At 49.0% G+C, this 22,691-nt stretch overlaps 2 protein-coding genes across 2 annotated transcripts; both read left to right on the top strand.

The window, feature by feature from the left end:
• The first annotated feature begins 2,200 nt into the window (after positions 1-2,200).
• Positions 2,201-4,231, top strand: LOC120652718 (probable protein phosphatase 2C 32). Its single transcript, XM_039930613.1, has 3 exons — positions 2,201-2,813; positions 2,992-3,330; positions 3,537-4,231. Exons 1-3 carry the CDS (start codon positions 2,316-2,318, stop codon positions 3,882-3,884), a joined length of 1,185 nt encoding a protein of 394 aa, XP_039786547.1. The 5' UTR covers positions 2,201-2,315; the 3' UTR covers positions 3,885-4,231.
• Positions 4,232-10,862: 6,631 nt separating this feature from the next.
• Positions 10,863-13,527, top strand: LOC120652717 (mitochondrial succinate-fumarate transporter 1-like). Its single transcript, XM_039930612.1, has 2 exons — positions 10,863-11,368; positions 12,653-13,527. The coding sequence occupies exons 1-2, from the start codon at positions 10,916-10,918 to the stop codon at positions 13,184-13,186; spliced, it is 987 nt and encodes a 328-aa protein (XP_039786546.1). The 5' UTR covers positions 10,863-10,915; the 3' UTR covers positions 13,187-13,527.
• Positions 13,528-22,691: the final 9,164 nt, after the last annotated feature.

The following is a 22,691-nucleotide window of genomic DNA, read 5'->3' as shown; positions in this document are numbered from 1 at the left end:
CGCGAGGGGCCGCGTCTCCCCGACGGTCTGGCGGACAGCGCAGAAGGGGTCTGGGTTGGCGGTGGCGGATCTCGGGGAGGAACACTGGACGGGAGGCCGGGGGCTCGGGGAGGAGCGCTGGACGGGGGTGGGGGCTCGGGCTCGGGCTCAGGGACGGGGTAGGGAGAGGAAAATCCCCTCGCTTCTCGCGTGCGCGACTCCAGCGATGCGGTGGGGAGAATCCCATTTTACTTGTATTCACGATTCCAGGAGAAGCGGCGACGCAGGTAAGTGAAAAGTAAGCAGATCGTTTGGGTGGGATTGTGGATTATTTCCATCCACAATCGGATTATAAGCGAATACAAACACGCGGCCTTGATACGTCAGGCGGCCAGGCCAGGAACGTGCACCGTTTCCCACCGGGACGGCGATGCCCCCGCGTCGGTCCAGCCGCCCCACCCCCACCGTGGCGACCAAGTCAAGTGCAACGGCTAGTGGCCTCTGCCGCCAAGAGGTTGCACCTTACGCTGACAGGTGGGACCGTAACCCCAGGTCGCCAACGGCCCAGATCCGTAAACCGCGCGACACCTACCCCAGTGCAAAAGGCAATTTTGCGAAAATATAGGAGTACACCCATCGTCCAGCTGAAACGCCGGAACGAGATGGCAAACCGCTACTAGACGTCGACCCAGCGCTGCGCGTGGCATGAGCAGTCTCCAAAACAGCCACGGCGAGGTTGCTTAGCCGAGCGCGCCATGGCGTGACCCCGCGAGCGTGCGCGTACGCGGATGCGTACGGGACGCGACGCGACGCGATCATTGGTTGGTCGCTTCGCTCCCAACGTTCGTCCGGGTCCGGCCCAATCCCCGTCGGTCAGCGCCTCCTCGCAACCGTCCCGATCCCCAAGTCGTCCAGACCACAGCGTTACAGCTCCGCCCGCAGCTTCCGGGCACGTTCCTGCTACAGTAGTACTATCCTCCAACTCCCGTCCGGACACCTCACACGGTCACACCACCGCCGCGCCGCACACGGGGTCGGCCAGCGCCCAAAGGATTCCGGGCGGTCCGCCCCCTCCCCCCTGAGTGGCGGGCAGCGGTTGGGCGGCGCCCGTGTCGAGGAAGGGGTCGCGCGGTCGTGCGGCGGATGGGGGGCTCGAAGGAAGGAAACCCCCAATTGATTAATGACCGCGTAAAGTACTACCAGGAGGAAGAGCCGGCCGAGACTCGAGAGCGGCGGCGTTCACAAGGCAGCCAAGCAAGAGGCCAGAGCCAGATCAGATCGGCGGCCGGCCGGCCGGCTTGTTTCCTTCCCGTGCGTCCCCGTGACCGCAAGACTGCGATCTGTGTGGTCGTCTCCACACGGGATTAACGTATGCTCGTTTGACTCGCGCGCCGTTTCACTCTCCCAGCCCAGTTAAACCTGCTCCTCCGCGACAGCCAGGCCACAGCCGCGCGCTCCAGCTTCTTCCTTCGTGGCTTCCTTTCCCGTTTCCCTTTTGAGTCAAAAGTTTTGACTTGCTTGTGTGAAAAACTGGGCGGTGGAGACCGGGTATAACACTCCGGGGCAGGCGCTATTGTTTTCCTTTCGCTGTACCAGATCACTTGCTTTCGCTATCTAAGCATACTGTAACTGTAATTTCTTCTATGATGCGTCCGGCGTCTCGCAGCAGCGTAACTTAGGTTTGAACGCTACTGCAACCGAAGCACACATTCATACTTCCGTTCTTTGCGGTGCTCACGGAAATGTGATGATGGTCAAACAATGTAACTTAAATGAGAACCAAAGTGAAACATTAGAACTCCTATCTTTCCGTGAAAAAAAAGAGAGAGAAGAAGATAGGTAATTTGAACAGTAAGCGCTTTCCAGTTCGTGTAAATGAGAAGAGAGTTTCTTTAATGGTTTGAAATCCTTGCTTCTTTGTGTCGTAGGGCATATTTGTTGTGCTGAGAATTTGCTCAAATATTCCATTGAAAAAGCAGCACAGATCGAAGCTTCTGCCCATTTTTGAAAAAGTTGATTCCTAAAATCGAACAAGAACTAATATTGAATTGAAAAGCGGTTTTCTAGTGGAAACATAATAAAACATTTTAAAAGAGCATCTGAGAGCCATTCTTATCCCTAGTCCACCTCCCGTCCCGTTAGGTTAGGCGCGTCCACCGGCAACGCGTGCTGTGCCCCCACGGTATATAAAACCCCTTTCAAACGGCCATTTCCGCAGACCAATCCAAACAAACCGAGACCAGGGAAAAGGCGTTGGACTCGCCAGGAGGCCGTGGGCAGCAGCGCGGAACACAGCGAGAGCCCGGAAACCCAAGCCCCGCCGCCGCCTCCTCGCGATGTCCTGCACGGTGGCCATCCCGAGCTCGCCGGTCTTCTCGCCGTCGCGCCGCCCGCTCTCCTGCAAGGCCGCGTCGGCCTCGCCGGAGCCCGCCGGAGCCGTCTCCGCCTCCTCCCCGGCGCCCGCGTCCGCCGCCGCCGCCACAGGCTCGCCGCTCCGACCCTTCGCGCTCCGCGCGCTGCTCCGGGAGGAGCCCTCCCCGTCGTCGTCGCCCCAGCCGGCCTCCGCCGCCGCGGTGGCCTCGGCACCGGCCGGGCCCGTGCTGAAGAGGCGGCGTCCGGCGCCGCTCGTGGTGCCGGCGGCCGGCGCGGCTGCGGCTGCGGCTGCTGCTGCTGCTGCGGCCGCGGTGGCCGCTGTGGAGGCGGATCCGAGGAACGAGGTGGAGGAGGAGGGGGAGGACTTCGCGGCGTACTGCCGTAGGGGCAAGGGGAGGAGAAGGGTGGAGATGGAGGACCGGCATGTGGCCAAGGTCGCGCTCGGCGGAGATCCCCAAGTGGTAAGCTCGATTGAAACTTGAAAGTCTCCCTGTTCGATCCGTGTGTTTTCCCGTGATTTTGAAAATAAAATTGAACTACGAGTTCTCCTTAAAACGCGACCATTTGGGCTGAAACTTTCAATTTCCTCTGAAATTTTCCAAAGCACCGAGACTTAATCGACTTGTCTATACTGCTCAGGCGTTGTTTGGTGTATTCGATGGTCACGGCGGGAAGAACGCGGCGGAGTTCGCTGCTGAGAACATGCCCAAGTTCATGGCTGAAGAGTTGAAGAAGGTAAACGGCGGAGAAATCGAAGGAGCGGTGAAGAGGGGCTACCTTAAGACGGACGAGGAGTTCCTTAAGAGGGACGAGAGCGGGGGAGCGTGCTGCGTCACGGCTGTCCTCCAAAAGGGTGGCCTCGTCGTGTCCAATGCTGGAGACTGCCGCGCGGTGCTCAGCCGAGCAGGGAAGGCGGAGGCGCTCACTTCTGACCACAGGGCCTCGCGGGAGGATGAGAAGGAGAGAATTGAGAATTTGGTAAGTAGTGGTCGTCTTAGCCTTATCCTTTTCGGCAAAATTTGAATAATGCATCAAAAGCACTCAAACTACTAGTATTGATGAATGAGCATTTTGAACTAGATAGCTATTTGAAAATGGAGGAATTCGTTAACATCTGAGCTAGGGAATACAACATGACGATATACCCTTCAATATGTCTTAAATGCTGCTCCTCTCCATTTCAGGGTGGATTCGTGGTAAATTATCGCGGAACATGGCGAGTACAGGGCTCCTTGGCAGTTTCGAGAGGCATTGGAGATGCACACCTGAAGCAGTGGATCGTGGCTGACCCTGACACCAGGACCCTCCTGGTTGACCAGCAGTGCGAGTTCTTGATACTTGCTTCTGATGGCCTCTGGGATAAGATTGATAATCAGGAGGCCGTAAACCTTGCAAGGCCTCTCTGCACCATTAATGACAAGGCCTCTCGCATGGCTGCCTGCAGGATGCTCACTGAAACATCTATTTCCAGGGGCTCTACTGACGATATCAGTGTTGTGATCATACAGTTGCAGAAATTTACAAGTCCTTGACTAATTTTTGAGAGAAACTGGATTTAGACTCTCTAGCCAGTAGTGCTAACAGACTGTTTGGAATGGGGGCAGGGTAGGTAGACATGACACATGTTACTTCGCAGGCAATAGTTTTCATGAGCTTGCGCTACTTTGTGGGGATTTTAACATTCATTCTTTGACCTAGAACATTCTTTTTTAGAACCATTCTTTATGTACTTAGATCTATTTGATTCATTCTTTGACAGTACCATAATAATGTTGGGTGATTCCTCGATTCATATTGTAAAAGGCAATTAGCCTACCTACACTGTTATATTCTATTGGAATCCTATTCTATTCGTTAATTAAACTTTTTTTCATGTTTCTCTTATATTGTCTTTTAAATTTTTGTCAGTTGGACCCAAAAGAAAGAATTTTAAGTTTTACGTCATGTTGCAAGCTCTACCATTTTCTTAGATCTCAATGTTTGGTACTCTCCTTTTTAGTTTTTATAATACAAGTCTTTAAAAGTACAGATATCTAATTGCAATGGAAAAGCAATTTTCATGAATTGGGTCCCCCATTTAACGATGATTTCCTATTGGTTTTTAGGGACAAACGGGCCAGTGAAATTTCTGAAAGTTCCATTGGGATGCTTGGATCCTATAAATTTCTATGGGATGCTTGAATCCTTAGAAGTTCTTGAGGAAATCTAGTATCTTATGTTTGAATCTCTTTTCCTCTTTGAATGCCTATGTTTTTCATGTGTTACATTCAAACATCTAATTACCTATGTTGAGTTACTTTTGGATTGCAATTGCCAGCGCTCCAAGAAAGCTCCCAGATGTTTTATTATCCTCTGCATCAACTTGCATCCATGCAAGAAATCAAATCCCATTGCGCATCCATACCTAGGCTATTTTTAAAATATTCGGTAGTATCAAGATATTTAGTTTTCAGGAGAATCCCGCTGTTCAAGCTTCAAAGGATACCGCTGCCAATTTTGCTTAGATTCTTGGAAGACTAGAAATCGATGGACATGTACGGAGTGCACTGAACATGACCAGGGGCCTGCGGGCCTGACGATCAGTGTCGCGGATGGTCGCCTGACGAGACTCAAGATAACGCCCGTGTTTCTTTTCATTCAACATTTTCTTCTCTTTTCCTCTTTTTTCTTGCTACAGCATGGAACGCGTTTTTAGGTTTACCATCTCTTCTAGGGGCAACAACGGAGGAAACCGCGTAGAATACATGAGTGCTACTGATCGAGCAATTAAGTTACTATATAGTATCACCCTCTCTCAAAGTCGGATTAACATGCCAAAATATGCTAGTCGAGTTGTCTTTTTTTTTTGTGTGTGTTTAGCCTCCAGTCGGTTTGCGCGTGGCCACGTGTTTTGGGACCAAAGAAGAGAGCAGTCAAGTCATTTTCTTATGAAGCGTTCTAGATTTCTAGTCAATGTTTCTGGTGATCTGTAGAATTCGTTGGCCTTAGACAAATTATTTCTCTTCTGAACTTCTTTCGCGTCTGGACTGGATCCTTTGACGCGCGTTTATGCCATACAGTTACTGCGTTCCGATTAATTTTGACCAAAGTTTCTTGCGGGACTTCACTTCTAATATGGTACTAATGGTGTATTGGTGTTTTCACTTAAGCAGTACTATGTTACAAGTACAACATGTTAAGAGCTCGTTTGGTGTAGCTTCACCTTTCTAACAATGCACTGTAGCGGCACTTTAGCGAGAAGCTCATTTTCTCCCTCAAGCTAAAAAAGAACTACCAGAAAGAGGAGAAGCCGGTGAAACTGGAAATTGTGGCTTCCGGCTCATGCGCATTGCGGTGGGAGGAGTCGGAACAAGCCACGGCTGCACCAAACGGGGTATAATTTATATCTATATCTACTAGGTAATTATGTCTGTGTGTTGCTACGAATAAAGTTGGTATAAATATCGGATGCGTTTAGACCATGGTTAATTTGTAGGGATCTATGCAATTAAGTAGTGGACGGAGGGGGTTGGGCCAACTTGCATACGAGATGGACTAAGACCCACCTATCAATGACATGAGACGGATCAAATCAAAAATTTAGGTGGAAACATTACTCACTTTAGTAATAGATATAGATTTATAGGTTTCCACCTAAAATTTTAGTTTGGTCCATCTTGTGTTAGTCCATTCTGTATGCGAGTCAGACCAGTCCTCCGTTCATAATTCGATCAGTAAATTTTTCAAATTAACGTCCAGGCAACTATATGTCCAATACTTATATCAACTTTGTCCGCAATAATGTCACGGATTTATTAGGAAAAAAACATAGATTCATTGCCGTTCCGATTTTGGACGCTTTCAGCAACAAGCGTGGATGTTCATGTAGACAGACTAGGGATTGCAAAGTCAAAAGTGGCCCATATCAACGTGTTGTTTCCGGGGCGTGTGGGCCTGAGTAAGGCCGACGCTGCCATGACGCGCGTGCTGCCTTCCCAGACGTAAGCCCAGCCCAGGTATCCCGTATCTGTCCTAGCTTCATAGGTCCCCTCCCCCCGCGCCGCACATCAGATCAAGTTTTATGGTCCCAGCCCGCTACCGGCTGGGAGCCCACGCTCAGCTGGTTGCTGCGCTCGTTTTTAATGCGTCGCAGTGAGAGTGCTCTCAGCCGGCGACTCGGCAGCAGCCCGTTGATGCTCTCTCTCTTTCCCACGTCGGATCACAGTCGGTTCCCAGCCTCTTATAATACCTGCTCCTCAGGCGCCGCAGTGCGCGTGGGGTGGGGCCGTGAGGTGGCCTGGTGCCAGGCTCGTTGACGCATCGGCCTTCACGTCAGAAAAAAAGGACAATTGTGAAGCGAACGTGTGAAAAGATAACAGAGTACTCTACTCTAAAAGTTCTTAATCTATTATATTAATAAAGGAGTGTTAAAAGAAGCCACCACGTTCACCGCTAGAGGCTAGAAATTCTCACGTTAATCTAAAAAATGAGAAGGATTTAAACCGTTGGATTTTATGAAGATCCAACGATCTACATCAACCTGAAGAGTCCATGCCGAATACGAAAAATAATATGCTTAAATTCATAATTAAAAAATAAGTTAAAAAAATAGAAGATATTTCTCTACAAACAATCTGATTTGGCACCGAACCATGACAGGGAGGTCGAGAGAAGCAATCGTGGTAATCCGATCAAAATCTCAACCATATACCATAGTCGAATCATCGAAAGACTCCCTGCCGCACAACACATGGGTCTTCAAAAACAAAGACTGAGCATTACTACTCGAGTGTGCTTCATGAATCTTGCTAGCTCAGATTGGGTCTTCACGTCGACACTACAGTATTGATCATCTTACGCAGTGCAAGCGGCGCTCTAGCACAAGCTGGGTTCAAGGTTGTTCCGGACACAAACGAACACATGCATACGGCGTTGATCAACAACAATGTTTCATGCAAATCACTTAATAAAGTAGTGTTAAAAGAAGCCACCACGTTCGCCGATAGAGGCTAGAAATTCTCACGTTAATCTAAAAAATGAGAAGGATTTACACCGTTGGATTTTATGAAGATCTAACGGTCTATATCAACCTGAAGAGTCCATGCCGAATACGAAAAATAATACGCTTAAATTCATAATTAAAAAATAAGCTAAAAAAATAGAAGATATTTCTCTACAAACAATCTGATTTGGCACCGAACCATGACAGGGAGGTCGAGAGAAGCAATCGTGGTAATCCGATCAAAATCTCAGCCATATACCATAGTCGAGTCATCGAAAGACTCCCTGCCGCACAACACATGGGTCTTCAAAAGCAAAGACTGAGCATTACTACTCGAGTGTGCTTCATGAATCTTGCTAGCTCAGATTGGGTCTTCACGTCGACACTACAGTACTGATCATCTTACGCAGTGCAAGCGGCGCTCTAGCACAAGCTGGGTTCAAGGCTGTTCCGGACACAAACGAACACATGCATACGGCGTTGATCAACAACAATGTTTCATGCAAATCACCCCCTGATGATGATGGTTTTAGACTTTCTATTTTTGATATTGCACATGGTTCAAAGTTTCAAGTGAAATTAAGATCGCGTTTAGGTGGAACAAGATGAACGGGCCAACTATACGCACGCACGAAAACAACCTCTATATTTCTCTGTCAATATTGCCAACTATTAAATAGTAGATCAGAGGTTGTGCGTATATGATCTGTTTTGGTGTACCAACCAGGCATGATCTTCCATGAAAGAGAAGGCAAAGATACAGGCAGGAGTGCAACAGTAAAAAAATAGTGAATCTATGCAGCTTTTCTTGCAAAAGCATAAACTTTGGCACAACAATATATAGTTCACATCTTTATGTTCAATAAGTTGTAGGCTAATAAGATAGAGATCAACGGAGGTGATTGTCCTTGAGTTCGGTTCTATATATCTCCTGTACAATACTGACAAGGTCATATACGGGTTGCTAACTTGCTATGTAATTTGATACTGTTACCGGCTTCATTGTAAGCACATGGCATTCAACATCTAGACTATAAGAACCTACAGAGGCACTTTGTATATGCTTTCACTAGCTAAATGGTAGTAACAAACCTTAATCGACTGATCAAATTTGAACGACATGCATAATGTGCATGTAGTGCTTGCTGCACACACTTCAGCGTATGATTGTAAAAAGAAGTTACATTGAGATAAATTTTCTTTGTTCTCATTTTGTTGGTACTAAGGTCACATGCAAAAAGCACCCATAGGAACATTGGAGACTGATTTGAGGTGGTTTAGAACAACATAAGCTTTGGTGGACATTAGATTGCGGAATAGTAGTGTTGGCTCATGAAGTTGAGGAATAGAGAGAGATTGAAGGAGAAAGAGAGGGCCAATAATACATGGTTGGTGAATAAAGTAATATCATTTTTTCCTATAGCAAAAAAATGTTAAATTCAAGATTTTTACGTCAAGTTGATGTAGACACCTTGAACCACACGTTCTAGGCATCTGCTGCATTACCAGAATATACAGAGCCAAAAATAAAGAAAAACAATGAACTAAGATGCTACTAATGGTAATCAATCCATAGACTAGATCATAGGAGGAGGAGGATAAACAAAGGAATACAATGTTCTTTGTTTAATAAAAGATAAATGAAAAATAATTGCATTGACAACTGAAGAGCAGTGAAAAGGGCTCCAAAGGAATCGGATTCCATTTGTTTTGGAGTTTGAGCAGTCCGATGCCATGACCAATAGGGTCATAGCAACTGCACTTTAATGATTTCGAGCTCATATGTGATTAAGCTCAATAGACAATGTTGGATTAAATATATTAGCAAATATTTGATTAAATTTATTACAAAATCAATGACCATCATAGTACGCCATGAGCCGGACTTGGATCATGAAGCTTACAATTACAGTGGCAGTCCTATACAATACGTTTGACTTACTACTACCTTCATTCCAAAATATAGCTACTTCTAGCATTCAAATTTTACCTCATAATATATACTTTTAAGTTCCCAAGTGAGTTTTTTGGTATGCTAGGTCAAAAATGCCCCTCCTTGCATGCAAGTTAATTATGAAATGCAGATCTTCATACAAGCTAAATAGAAAAATTATAACTATTTTCTAAATTAGTACATGGTAATTAAAGAAGGGTAATATAGACTTTTACTCTCCATCATTAATCTGTCTAAAAAACTTTAGAGTAACAAAAAAAATTTAGAGTAACAATATTATGGTTTTCATATTAGTTAGAATAAAAAATTATAATGATAAAAGTTTATCTGGAATCTAGCCGCGCTATTAGCGCGGGCCATCACGCTAGTTAGTATCTAATACCAAATACAAGTCGATCAAGGCACCAGCGTGATATCTGATATTGTTTAGATAAATATAGGAGGTAAATAGGGTCTCGGCCAGCCTACCAACGTGGTGGTAGGGCGGTGGGCGCCGGTGGTGGTAGCGCTGGACGAGGATCCTATAAGGTACTACCACGTTACGAACGTGTGGATCTGGTATCATGAGGGTACCAGGTCCAACTCCGACCGATGCGGCAGTTGAGAATGTATCCGGTATTATCGTGTTATCAACTTTAATTACAATTAAATTTATGCATATAAAATTATCCAAAATATGAATGAATATAGCACACAAGTATCTATCATCATGCAAAGTTTGAGATTGAACAAAAATTTGTACAAAAAAACATGCACGGGTTGCAAATCATCCATGAACAAACCCACAATTATTCAAGTGCAGATTTCTTTTTTTGTTTGTTCTTGCACAAATTTTGTTTATCTTCAAACTTTGCACCATGATATATGCTCGTGTGCTCTATACATTCTATTTTTAATTAAAAAATTTATGCACATATTTAGATATAATTAAAGTTGATAACATGATACAGCCGAAGTCCCGGTAAGGCCTTGTTTGGTTCCAAACTTTTTTCAGAAGTCCCTATCACATCAAAAGAAATCTTACTATTTTATAGTATTAAATAAAATTTGTTTATAAATGTTTTTTGACAGCTGAGTGCTAATTCGCGAGACGAATCTAATGAGCCTAATTAATTCATAATTTGCTACAGTGATGCTACAGTACCATCCGCTAAACGTAGATTAATATACCTCATTAGATTCGTCTCGCAATTTAGCCCCAGAGTTCTGCAGTTAGTTTTATAATTAACTTTTATTTAATAATTCTAAATACTAAAAAGTTTCAAGGACTTAGAAAAAAAAAGTCCATGAACCAAACAAGCGACACATTCTCGGCGGGGGTTGGTGGCGGCGTGGCGCGCCGGCGCTGGTCGCAAGGCATGGCAGAGGGTCGCCAGATCTGTACCACTTGCAAGTGGGCCCGGAGAATGGTCCCGGCCTCCCTCCGCCACGTTCAGCGTGCTTCCACTGCCGGGCGGGCCCCTCAGTCGCGCCATCGCAGGATGACGCCCGGCGCACCTGATGCCGATTCCTATAGATAGCCAGCGCTCCGCCGTTGCTTTTCGGATCCGCTTCCTTGCTTGCGGTGAGAGTGAGGGAGCCCGACCCGCGTGTCCGCCCCGCCCGGTAAGGCCGCCGCCGCTTCCCGAATGGCCTCCTCCTCCTCCTCCTCGCCTCCATCGCCGCCGCCGCCCGGGGCGGCGTCCCCGGCCGAGGAGCCCCGCGGGGGAGGCCGGCCGCCGGTCCCGCCGTACGTGAAGGCGGCGGCGGGCTCCCTGGGCGGCGTCATGGAGGCGTGCTGCCTGCAGCCGATCGACGTCGTCAAGACGCGGCTGCAGCTCGACCGCTCGGGGGCCTACCGGGGCATCGCGCACTGCGGCGCCACCGTCGCCCGCGCCGAGGGCGTGCGCGCGCTCTGGAAGGGGCTCACGCCCTTCGCCACCCACCTCACGCTCAAGTACGCGCTGCGCCTCGGCTCCAACGCTGTGCTGCAGTCCGCCTTCAAGGACCCCGCCACCGGCAAGGTCTCCGCGCACGGGCGCCTCGCGTCCGGGTTCGGCGCCGGCGTCATCGAGGCGCTCCTCATCGTCACCCCCTTTGAGGCAAGATTGCGCATCTCTCTCTGTTCCTGAATCCTGAATCGTTCTTCAACTTTCTTACCTTGGCTGCGTTGCGCATGCAACGGATCGCACATGAACCGTTTACCGCATAGACAAAAATCGATTGTACTCTACAAGTCTACATACTTCTTGTGGAATACAAACAACTTCCGAGAGGTTACGTGGTGGTTACCGATATAAAAAGCGGCATCAATACCGTATAGAAAAAGAACGCTTAAAGTTGTTTAATCTTGAGTGAGAATGGTGAGGCACGCATCTTTGCCAGCTTGGGATGGGGAATTAAAGAAAGGACAGCTATGCGCTTTGCAGCCAAATTGTAGTTTGCTAGTACCATGACCAAGAAGAGTGATTGAGCAGCTGGGGAATATGTTAAAACCGTGATGCAGTCAAACACGTTTGACCAAGAAGTTGCTGTAAATCACCTGCTTCTTTCTTAATGTTAACTTGATACTCATTTTTCTATGACTTGAAATAAAGTAATTTGTTTTCTTAGTAAAATCATGCTGTTTTTGTGTTCGATGGAAACACTAGAATTGTTAAATTAGCACATGCAAACATGCTAGTCTTTAACATGATAAAGACAGGCAACCATATAAGAAAAATAAAGACCAGGTATGGAGGGGAGCAATATGATAGTATTAGACGTCAGTTTTTATGAAAAATATGGATGGACGTGCCCCGTTTATAGCTTTTGTGAATTCTCAAAGAATGGAACCATAGTTTAATTTGGTCAAAAAGAACTTCACAACTGCATCGTGCCATTATGAATGGTTTGGTGGTTTCTGCTGTTTAGTATTCAGAGTTTTGGGTCTTTTGGCCCAAACAGATGGAAATATTGTCCGGTTTGTCCCTCTTCAGAGAGTAGGTATTCAGGCACAGTGATACACCGATACTTCATTTCTATGTGGAAGGTTAAGTACCTGATAAGTAGGGATTGCTGCAAAACCAAATTTTATTTATTTTGTACTAAAATTGGTTTGCATATTGTTGACTGGAAATATGATGTTCTTTAAAACATTACACCAGTGCCATCTGGAAACTGAATCACTAAAGGCAACCAATCATGGTTTGTATTTCCATATTCTTTGAGGTAAGGTCAGGATCTAGAACAAGTACAGTTTGCATAAACTTTGATTGCTTATTCTTTGTTGTACCTGTGTGAGGCAGTTAATTTTCATTTTTGGTTGTGACATTCTGCTCCTTGCAAGCTTGAATTATCTTGAGAGAATTTTTGTAACTTGTAATGTTTCTTAACCATTGATGCAGGTGGTAAAGATTAGATTGCAACAACAAAAAGGACTGAGCCCGGACTTGCTTAGATATAAAGGTCCCATACATTGTGCAAGGACTATAGTTCGGGAAGAAGGCCTACTTGGTCTGTGGTCTGGAGCATTACCAACTGTTATGCGCAATGGCACAAACCAAGCTGCAATGTTCTCAGCCAAGAACACATTTGACATTGTTCTATGGAAGAAGCATGAGGGAGATGGTAAGGTCCTCCTTCCATGGCAGTCCATGATCTCAGGGTTCCTTGCAGGAACCGCAGGGCCTGTCTGCACTGGACCCTTCGATGTTGTGAAGACTAGGTTAATGGCTCAAGGGAGAACTGGTGACATGAAGTACACAGGCATGGTCCATGCGATACGGACAATATACACCGAAGAGGGACTGCGAGCGCTGTGGAAAGGCTTGCTCCCCCGGCTTATGAGGATTCCACCTGGACAGGCTATAATGTGGGCAGTGGCTGATCAGGTGATGGGCCTCTATGAGCGAAGTTACCTCCAGCCAGCTCATGTTTGATCAGTATCCTACTTCAGTGCTATACTGAAATTTTTTGTGTTAGTCGTCAAAATTTTGAATTGGTGGTTAGACATGGAAATCGTCAACAGAAAGTGCAAGCTGTTCCAGTAACTGGAAATTCATTTGATCATAGCTAATAGCTGGGAAATGATGGAAGCAATGAAACTCTTGTACTATTTTGGAGTCAATAATTGTGAAACTCCCATTTTGACTGGGACAGAATATTGCTGTTCTGGTGACCAACATGACTGTAAAATTACAGCAACATTATTAGTATCATTCTAGGTAATGTTCATCTGAAAAAAGCGAAAGGTCTTGTTTAGACCTGGGTCGTCAGAACATTGCTGTTTGTACCTGGGCCAGAATTTATAATGCAAAGCCCATGAACAAAATTAAAACATGGGCTTTGCTTTTTCTTGTTCCACACTTTACTTTTTTCTTCTAAAGAACCAAGAAAATACGTTAAACGCTTAGGGGTGGTAAAGAGCTTAAATTTTACGTGCTTAGGGGTGGTAAAGTGCTTAAATTTTAGCATAGATAATCTAAAGATCGGGCTTAAAAAGAATCGAGATCTTATCTTATATATTTTAAGCTAAAATTACATAAAGATCAAGTTGGATCAAGTTAGACTATAATCCATTACCATCCCTATGCGTGCTACTCCGTAGCATTTTTGTCAAATACACTGTACAATGTAGATACATCACACCACAAGTGATAATTGGCGGCTTAAATTCGTGTTGAAGTTGAGATAAAAAAAAAGTAAAACAGGTAATAACATGACAATTTTTTGCCTTAGACTGTAGATCACATCACACCTCAAGTGGTAATTGGTGGCATTAGTTCGTTGCTGAATGCTGAAGCTGATCTTTAGAAAAGGTAAAACAGTCAACTTGTTATCAACCTTCTGATGACCTCACCTGGGAGGGACATGAGGGGTGGAGGGCACTGACCAGGGGCGGATCTAGCACAAGGTCAGCTGGGGCTAGAGCCCCTCCTACCCGTGCTAGATGCATGGAGCTCCTTCTATGAATTTGAAGCCATTGAAGCTTGAAAAGAATAGCTATATGTAGAAGAAGAAGAAGTAAATAAGCTCCTCCTAATATTTTTTATAGATCCGCCGCTGGCACTGACTGACGTCCAAATCCGAGACAAGATTCTGGCAGCGACGTTGCGTTCTTGGCTTCAAGCACGGCGCCCGGCTAGCGTCGCAGCGCCGTGCTTTCACCTCAAAACCTCTTCACCCTGGTGGCTGCCGCAGGGCGGGGCGGCATCCAATTCCGAGCTTTGAGCTTGCGACGCAGCGGCCCTCTTTTACCTGCGTACTCTTGGCGGAAAGCCCCCCAGGATCCGGTTCCCCCGCGACCGGCCCGAGCATCATCGTCGGCGCCCTTCGTTCGTCGCCACACCCTCACCGGGCTGCCCTGCCTGCCGCCGGTTGCTGTCTCCGTGCAATTCCCTCCCTGAGACGCCCGTCCGTCCGTCCGTGTGTTGCGCACGCACACGCACGCGTCCCTTTCCTCGCCCCACGGCCCTGCCATTGCGTTCGCACGTTTGGACACACATGATCTCTGTTGGAATCGCAACTGCCTCACGCGAGATCGATGCGTGCCCCGGACGGGTCCGGACTCGCAACGGGTTTTTCATGTGACGAGAGGAGGCGGATCGGAGACTATGGGCGGGCGAGCTCGTGCCAGAAGAGGACGGCCGCGGGGCGGGACCAGCGCGCTCGCTCTGGCAGTGGCATGGCAGCACATCCTGTGCATGCAAATTGATTTGAGCAAGTTGATTTGCTAGTATATCTGGAACAGCGTCGACGCTGCTGTTCTCTTCTGCGCCACACATACACTCTTGACGTTTAGGAGTGAGCCGAGCAGATGCACGAACGTGTTGCTGCCCTAGAGGATCTTTTTCGTGGCCACCATTGCACCCACACGAGCTTGCAATGCCGAGACAAAGTCTCTCATGGAGCACAGTGGCCGTACAGTGCGTGCACGCTACGAGAATACGAGATTGATAGTCTAGCTGTCTAGGTCGAGCCAGATGGAAATAAAAACAGGGGAATGCTTTTGTTGGGTGAAGCAGTCTTTCAGAGTTGATGACTGAAAGAACACTTGTTTGTCTAAAGCTGTCTCAGCACATTGTCAGGAAAGGATTTGCCTGTCTCCTAATTTTACATGGTACTTTACACGATAAACCCACCAGGGCGTGTCGCTGCTGGAAATGGAAAGACCAACGTTCACCGGTCGTGCCGCAAAAGTGACTAGGACGCCAGCTGTACTTTGCTTTTTCTTAGTGACCTGTTTTGAGGTGAACCAATGAGTAAATCGACCGTAATATTTTTGTCACCAAGTAATAAAGCTGATTGCATGCGGAAACCCATCGTTGTAAGCTTGCTTTGAGTGCGGCCTGCGTTGGATCCTGGATGTGTTCTTTTCAATGTGATTTTTCCCCACAATGGCACAACAAGACAAATTTCTCGAGTAAGCTGGTATAGTTGTGTTATTTAAGCTGGTGTCCTAATCAGGCTATGTTCCATACTTCTGTACTCCTTGTATTCAAAATTGCAAGTCATTTTATTTGATTATTGTGTCAATCAGTCAAACATCTCTAAGTTTGATCGAGTTTCTAGAAAAATGCACCAACATCTACAATATCAAATCAGTTTTGTTATATCTAACATGAAATTTAGTTAGTGCATTACTTTATTTGGTAATGTTGTACACGTTAACATATCTTTTTCACAAATTTAGTGAAAGTTGAAGAAGTTTGAGTTAGGACCGGACTAAAATGACATCCTTTCTCCATTCCAAATTTCAGTGCACTCTAACTTTATTTATCCCAAGTCGATCTTCTCTACTTTTGACTAGGTTTATAGAAAAATCTTTATATCTACAATATGAAATAAGTTTTATTGAATCCACTATGAAATATATCCAGATTTTACATTTATTTGGTTTGTAGACGCTATTAAATTTCCTATGAAGCCGGTCAAAGATTAAATTTCTTGATTTAGTATACTAGAGTCAACTATAATTCGAAACATGATGAGTGTATTTTAGAATGGGTTAGTATTTAATTACGGTACACTAGTTCAACATGAGCGGTGTTGGAAACAGAACGGTTCAACTTGAACTCAATCGATGTATATATAAGACTGAAGGTGCTACTAATAAGTCAGACCCTATTCCCTGGTAACTCTTCCCTATAAGATAAGATCTTTCTTCAGAATGTACTCCCTCCTTCCTCGTTTATAAGACATACACGGATATCAAAATTCAAACCTTTCTATCTTTAACCAATAATTTAACTATTAATTTTTTATTTTTATAATGTAAATTTTATATGATTGGATTCATAATCAAATATAGTTTACAATGATTATAAATTTATAATCATAAGTGATATAATATATGATAAATAAATGGTTAAAGTATCGTTTGAAAGACTTTATCATATTCCACTATGCCTTATAAACGTGGAAGGAGGGAGTACTTCTTTTTATCTGGGTGGAACTTGAAAGCAAATAGTGAAGATTGCAACAACTCTATTTTTCCGGACTCCGTATCCGATCCCCAAGGATGACCTTGGAACCAATCTTTGCGCATGTGATGTTTGAACCTAGCTACTCACTGAACATGCAGTAGACGGCGATCGAGAAGCACCGGTCATCGTAACTGAAAACCAGCTTCTCATTGGTTGGCCGGTGCACCAGATGCCCCATGAGTCCAGATGCGTTCAGGCATTCAGCTGATGTTCGTTTTTCCGTTACGATTCGCGTTGGGGAAAGGGCAGCGACCGCGTCAGTGCGTCACCCTTCCCCTTCCAATCTTCCCCCTTGCGGACTCTGCAGTTTGTCAACTTGGAGCAGTTTAGTCTTTCTCGACCCTTCATTACAGTCCGCTAGTACTGGATGCGCGGGCTCTGCAATCGATCGGAGAACTACTTAAAAACGGTCAAGTTGATGCGCGCAACATCACAACATGGCTGATGCGTTATCTGCATCTCTATCTGCCCATCTCATGGCAGAAGAAAAAGATCTTTTAAGCGTGACCGTGACAGTTCCCGTCAGGAAAAGGCGCCGCCGACCTCCGGCTTTTAAATCCAACGACGGGATTCATTCAGTCAGGCTCAGGCATGGCCTAGTACGTCGTCGGATGCCATACTGGCCAATCACCAATCCATTTCGAGCTGGCGCAGCACCCATCGACGAGAAAGGGAAAAAAAGAAATGGGAGTGAAAAAAAAAATCTTAGTACTCCAATCGCATGTTGCAGGGGGCCCGCTGCTGCCACTGACCTAGCCTAAGCCTAATCGCTCCACAAAAAATGTGGTGACGTGACCCGGGGTTTATCACCGGGCAAAGCGACGGCGGCGGCGGCGACTCGGACGCCACGGCCGGCGATTAAAGAACGCGCCGGTTGCGGGCTGATGATGCGTGAAGGCTAGGCGCGGCAGGCAGGCAGGCCGGCAGCGCTGGACCAGGCGGCTTTGCGGCTGCCCCCGGCCGGGTGCGTGCATCTCGCCCGCCCTGCACTTGCACCGGCCCCCGCGTTCGATTGGTTCGCCAAGTTGCCCATCCCCGGCCACGCCCCGGCCCTTTTGGCGGCCAGCGTAGGCGCCGCTCCCTCCCTGGAAAAAGGTCGGCCGTCACAGGGTTCGCGGATCGCGGACCGCGAGTCCGGCTGCGTCGCCCCAACTTGCGCCGACGGATGCCGCGCGCTCTCTCGAGACCGGGACGGGCTGCCGGCGCGCGAGGCGGCGAGAGCTGTCTGGCGCTCTGGTATTCTGGCAGTGCTTGCCTAGATCCTGCCAAGGTGTTTCTGGGCCTACGTGCTCCGGCACACCTCGCCCTGAGCACGCATTTGTGTTCCCCGATGCTCAGGATCAGTTTTCCTACGTGGAGCAATTCAGAGTTCTCATTCAACGTTTGCGGACGAAACCAGGACCGTGTTGGAGTCGAGGCCAGTCAGCCGTCAAGTGAAGAAAAACAAAACTGCATAGAGGCCGGCATACCATTTTCAGATGCGTCGTGGACCTGTGGTCACGGCGCCTTTGGTAAAACTGTGCGGCCATGTGACCTTGGCCGTGTTTGGTTGGCCCTGAAAAAGTTTTCATGAAAATTTTTCAGCTCTTTGACAACTAATTAAAAGTATTAAATGAAGTTCAATTATAAAATCACCTCCACAACCATGGTGTTGTAGCAGTTACTGTAGCATCACTGTAGCCATCATGGTGGAACTTGGCTCATTAGATTCGTCTCGAAAAATTACACTCATCCGTGAAAAAATTTCGCAAATAAACTTTGTTGAGTACTCCATGCATGCATTCGTCTTTTTGTGAAAAAAAATCGCGGATTCATCCAAACACGCCCGTGTGGAAGCAAAGCAACGAAGCACCTAGTCACAGCCTCACAGCCACCGTGCCCTCCCTCCCTCCTCCAAGGGTCGCACTCGGTAAAGCGCTCGACAAGCTAATGCGTTTTCTGCGCAGCGCTAGGCGAAGCTGATGGCGACGGTTTGCGCGTCGTGATCAGGACATGGGTGGAGCACAGCCAGCAGCGCCGAGGCCCCAAACACGGCACGAGAGGGATCTTGCTTTCAGCTTAAGCCCGAGCCGCGCACGTGACGACAGCATCCGCCTTTATACGCCAGGATGTGTAGCCACTAGCCAGCCGTGCAGGAGCCACTAAAAAAATCCGGTGCTCCGATCCACCCAAAGGGGAGCTGATCGTGTGTGTGACTGTGTGGTCCGGGCGACGCCCCCGGTCGATTCGCCACGACGCGCGGTGGCGTTGCGTTTGCGGCGGCACATGCCGTCCCCGGCGCCGGTCAGCCCGGCCAGCACCGGCGCGCCGGCGCCAAAACTGGCACGACAGAGACTGGGCGGCGCGAGACAAGAGGCCCGGCGCGGGGACTGAGCCCATGGAGACGGGCGTGGTGGGCAACGCAACGGCACCACCACAGCGGGAACGCATGGCGTGACCGCGTTGCCTCGCGACACCGCCCCCGGTGGTTCCTCTCGCGGCCGGCACCCATGGCCCGGTGTGTCGGGCCGCCTCGCCACCCCGCGCCCACGTTACCCTGCCCGCCGGTGTCGCGCCATCCCACGACATCCCGCCGCGACAACACCTCCAGCCACCCGGACCAGCGGCGGAACCCCCTGACGCCGCCCCGGCCTCGTCCACCCGTTCCTCCTCACGCCGACGCCGTGGGGACTAACGTTTTTCGCGTTTCACGGGGGCCGTGGACGGTGGGCTCCTCGGCCGGTCCGTCCGTCCGGCTCCGGCACCGCGCCGGCAGGCATGTCCCGAGCGGTCGGCGCGGCGCGTCCCGCGTGCGTGCGGGGCGCCGCGCAGGGGGGGCGTCCCGGTCCCCGGGTGCGTGCCGACTCCCGGGAAAAAGGATCTGACCTGACCGTGAAATTCTCTCCCCTCCGTCGTGGAGAGGACTACTGGCTGGCACCGGCCGTCATGCGGTCCGCCTGGCCCCGGCCACCGCGGCGTCCAGTTCACCGCATCCTGGCTCGGTCGGGGTCGTGCTGAGAACCTGCCCCGGCGTCGTGGGCGCGCGCCATGCGCTTCACTTGCCCGGACACCGGGGGATCCAGGGCTGTTTCTTTAATCAAACCAGCTGTGCCTGGCTGCCCTGGGTTAGCCAGGAGTAGTACTAGTACTAATTAATGGAGCGCCTTTTCGCGGCTCCGGCTTGTCCTGGGACGGAGGCAGCTCGTCCAGAAAGCGATGCCGATTGCCGAAAAGGATCTTGACCAGGGGAGTGTTTGCGGCTCGTGGGGGCCGTGCCTTTCCCAGTTTCTAGCAAGACGGGGGAGTAGATCACGTTATCAGGAAGGAAGCACCACCCCCGAATTAGGACGGTATCTAGCCTGACAAGCTTGCTGCGTAGGTCGCGCGATAGCGTACAAGGACAACAAAGCTGAGAGACTAAATGGAACTTGTTTCTTTAATAAAAAGAAGTGAAAATTGTTAGAGCTAGTGTAGTTCTCCCTCCCTCATGTAGGAGTCATGTTGCAAGTGGCATGGATGGGGGATTGAATCTCGGGCGATCCAGTGCTGCTTTTGCTGGACGGCCACACCATTCAACGAGAATCAAGGCGGATCTTATCCTACACGATGAGCATGGGGAGGTTGATCGCACGCATCAACAGAACCCCGGCAGCAAGTGGAGCAAATGGATGGCTCTCTCGGCATCCTTTAGCCCCGGTGTTTGGGATCCATTTCGGGTGGATATGCCCGTAATAACTCGACGTTATCTAGCGCAGCCCGAACCTTCGAGATCCGCGGATAAGGCGACGCCGGCCTCGTGTCCGGCACATACCGCGGCTTGCATCGTGCCAGTGTGTGCACACCAACGCTATGCGGATTGGCACAAGAAGGCGACTCATGTATGATCGCGAGTACCAATGCGGCCGTCCCACGTTACAAAATGGATCGGCAGAATTGTGCCCACCTATGATTGCATTGCCACACAGAGAATGTTCCTTCTTCCAATCATTGTCACTGACTGCACAAATTATTGTTATTCAATTTTTTTGGGAGGACAAAATACGGTTAGTAGAAGAAAGAAGGTCAACCCAGTAATGACTAACGAGTTATGAGTCTGCGCTTTTCACAACGCATGATTAGAGAAGCTGCAAATAATATAGGCCCCGTTTAGTTGCGAAAATCAAAATTCAAAAAAAAAATTCCGGCACCTGCATGAAGACTTAAATCTAGACGAAATAAAAAACACATTGCGACTGCTGCTTGTAAATCGCGAGACGAATATAATGAACCTAACTAGGCCGTAAGCAGATGATAAATTGATACAGTAATGCTACAGTAAACAACCTCTAATGACGGATTAATTAAGCTCATTACATTCGTCTCGCGATTTACAGACGAGTTCTGTAATTTATTTTGTGATTAATTTATGTTTAGTACTTCAAATATAAAAAAATGTCTTTTCAAAAACTTTACTGAGCGCAACTAAACGGGGCCCTACTCTCTACCAACTTTCAAAAAGAAAAGGAGCAACAATCTGTCCTGCACACATTGTCCGTTTCACGAACCACGACCGGACGTGCCACCAGCGCCGTCGAACTGAACAACCCCGGGGCACGGACCCGCGGGCGTCGCACGTCCAAACATGCAAAGTGGGGGGAAAAGGGAAGAAAGGCCGCGACGCGGGTCACACGTTTTTCCCGCGAGCGCCACCCATTCCCAGGGCGATCGGCGCCTACGTCGACGAGGGCGGCGGCCTCTGCGTTCGTGTGGCCCGCCGGCGCGCACGTCCCCGCCCGCGGCCGCGGCACTGGGCGAACAGGAGAGGACGCCGCCGCCGATCGCGATCCCCGGCGCGATAAATGGCACGGCGCGGTCCCTCCCGCGGCCCGCGACAGCGAGCCACCCAGTCCAGGCCACTGCTTCGCCGGGCCCGCGCGGCCCCCCGCTTTCGCCGGGCCCGCGCGGCCCCCCGCTTTCGCCGGGCTGCTCCTTTTTCGGCCGGCCTCTCACTCGCCGCGCGCGGCGGGCGGAACCACCTGCGCCACGAGCGCCTCCCCGCACCATGTCACCGCGGCCTCGCGCTCGCGGGCCCCCCGCCGAGCTGCCACATCGGCTGGGCGGCACGACGGGAGAAGCGCGGCTGCGCGAGGCCCAGACGACGAGATGAGGAGCCAATTGGGCGCGCCGCGCTCGCGCTTTGGCGGTGTGGCTCGCCGCGCTCGGAGGCAGCAAACGTGTTTTATCCTGTTTTTTTGTTGGGCAGATGTGTTTTATCCTGTTGATAGCGATGATGTGGACGCGTCACGGAACGGGAAATGTTTCCGTGGGGGCAAACGCTCCCTCCCACTGGCCTCTTGGATGCTAGCGCGGGCGCGCGGCTCCTGTGGCTGTGCGGACACCCGAATCCAGGATTGCGTATTTTGATGCGTGCGGAGGGCGCCGCAGTGTGCTCGAGGACGTCCCGTGATTTTCAGAAGATTTCCGCTTTCAGCATCTTTCGGTTGGCGTTGACATCTACTAGTACTTCAGAGACGACTCCTACTATAGTTGGAAGTTGAAACTACAATCAAAGGGGGAACGAAAAAAAGTGCGCGGAATCAGATCAAATATCGTATGCCGTGTTATTGGCAGGCAAACAGTTGGTGATCGACACAGGAAAAGACTGCGGTTAATCGAATCTACTGTGCATGCCATGGTCACAGTCACACACGGGTGAGGAAAGGAAATCAATAACTAACCCTTGCTGCAGGTAAATCCGTAAATGCCATCCGTCCATATACTATCATCAAGTATCAACCAGGGGGGAACCCCATCAAAGTCACTCAAATCCCTGACCATGTGGCCTCAACGCAGCGGCACCCCGAAGATAACACCCGGCCACCCGCAACTTGCACGGCTCCCCCCCCCCCCCCCCCCCCCCCCGCCCTCCTCTCGCAAAACCGTGACCCGGCGATTTATTCCCCCCATGATATCCCATAAATATTCGGGGGCCGAGTTTAAT

This window comes from Panicum virgatum, chromosome 9K (assembly GCF_016808335.1).
Source record: "Panicum virgatum strain AP13 chromosome 9K, P.virgatum_v5, whole genome shotgun sequence".
In the NCBI taxonomy this organism is placed as follows: Eukaryota; Viridiplantae; Streptophyta; class Magnoliopsida; order Poales; family Poaceae; genus Panicum; species Panicum virgatum.
The sequence above is the reverse complement of the archived record's forward strand: the minus strand, read 5'-3'. Positions and strand labels throughout refer to the sequence as shown.

What these genes read in the sequence shown, in the direction of transcription:
- LOC120652718 (XM_039930613.1), top strand. Translation starts at nt 2,316, where the DNA reads ATGTCCTGCACGGTGGCCATCCCGAGCTCGCCGGTCTTCTCGCCGTCG. An exon ending in TCGGCGGAGATCCCCAAGTG is followed by an intron (nt 2,814 to 2,991) that starts GTAAGCTCGATT and finishes TATACTGCTCAG; the next exon opens with GCGTTGTTTGGTGTATTCGA. An exon ending in AGGAGAGAATTGAGAATTTG is followed by an intron (nt 3,331 to 3,536) that starts GTAAGTAGTGGT and finishes TCTCCATTTCAG; the next exon opens with GGTGGATTCGTGGTAAATTA.
- LOC120652717 (XM_039930612.1), top strand. Translation starts at nt 10,916, where the DNA reads ATGGCCTCCTCCTCCTCCTCCTCGCCTCCATCGCCGCCGCCGCCCGGG. An exon ending in TCATCGTCACCCCCTTTGAG is followed by an intron (nt 11,369 to 12,652) that starts GCAAGATTGCGC and finishes CCATTGATGCAG; the next exon opens with GTGGTAAAGATTAGATTGCA.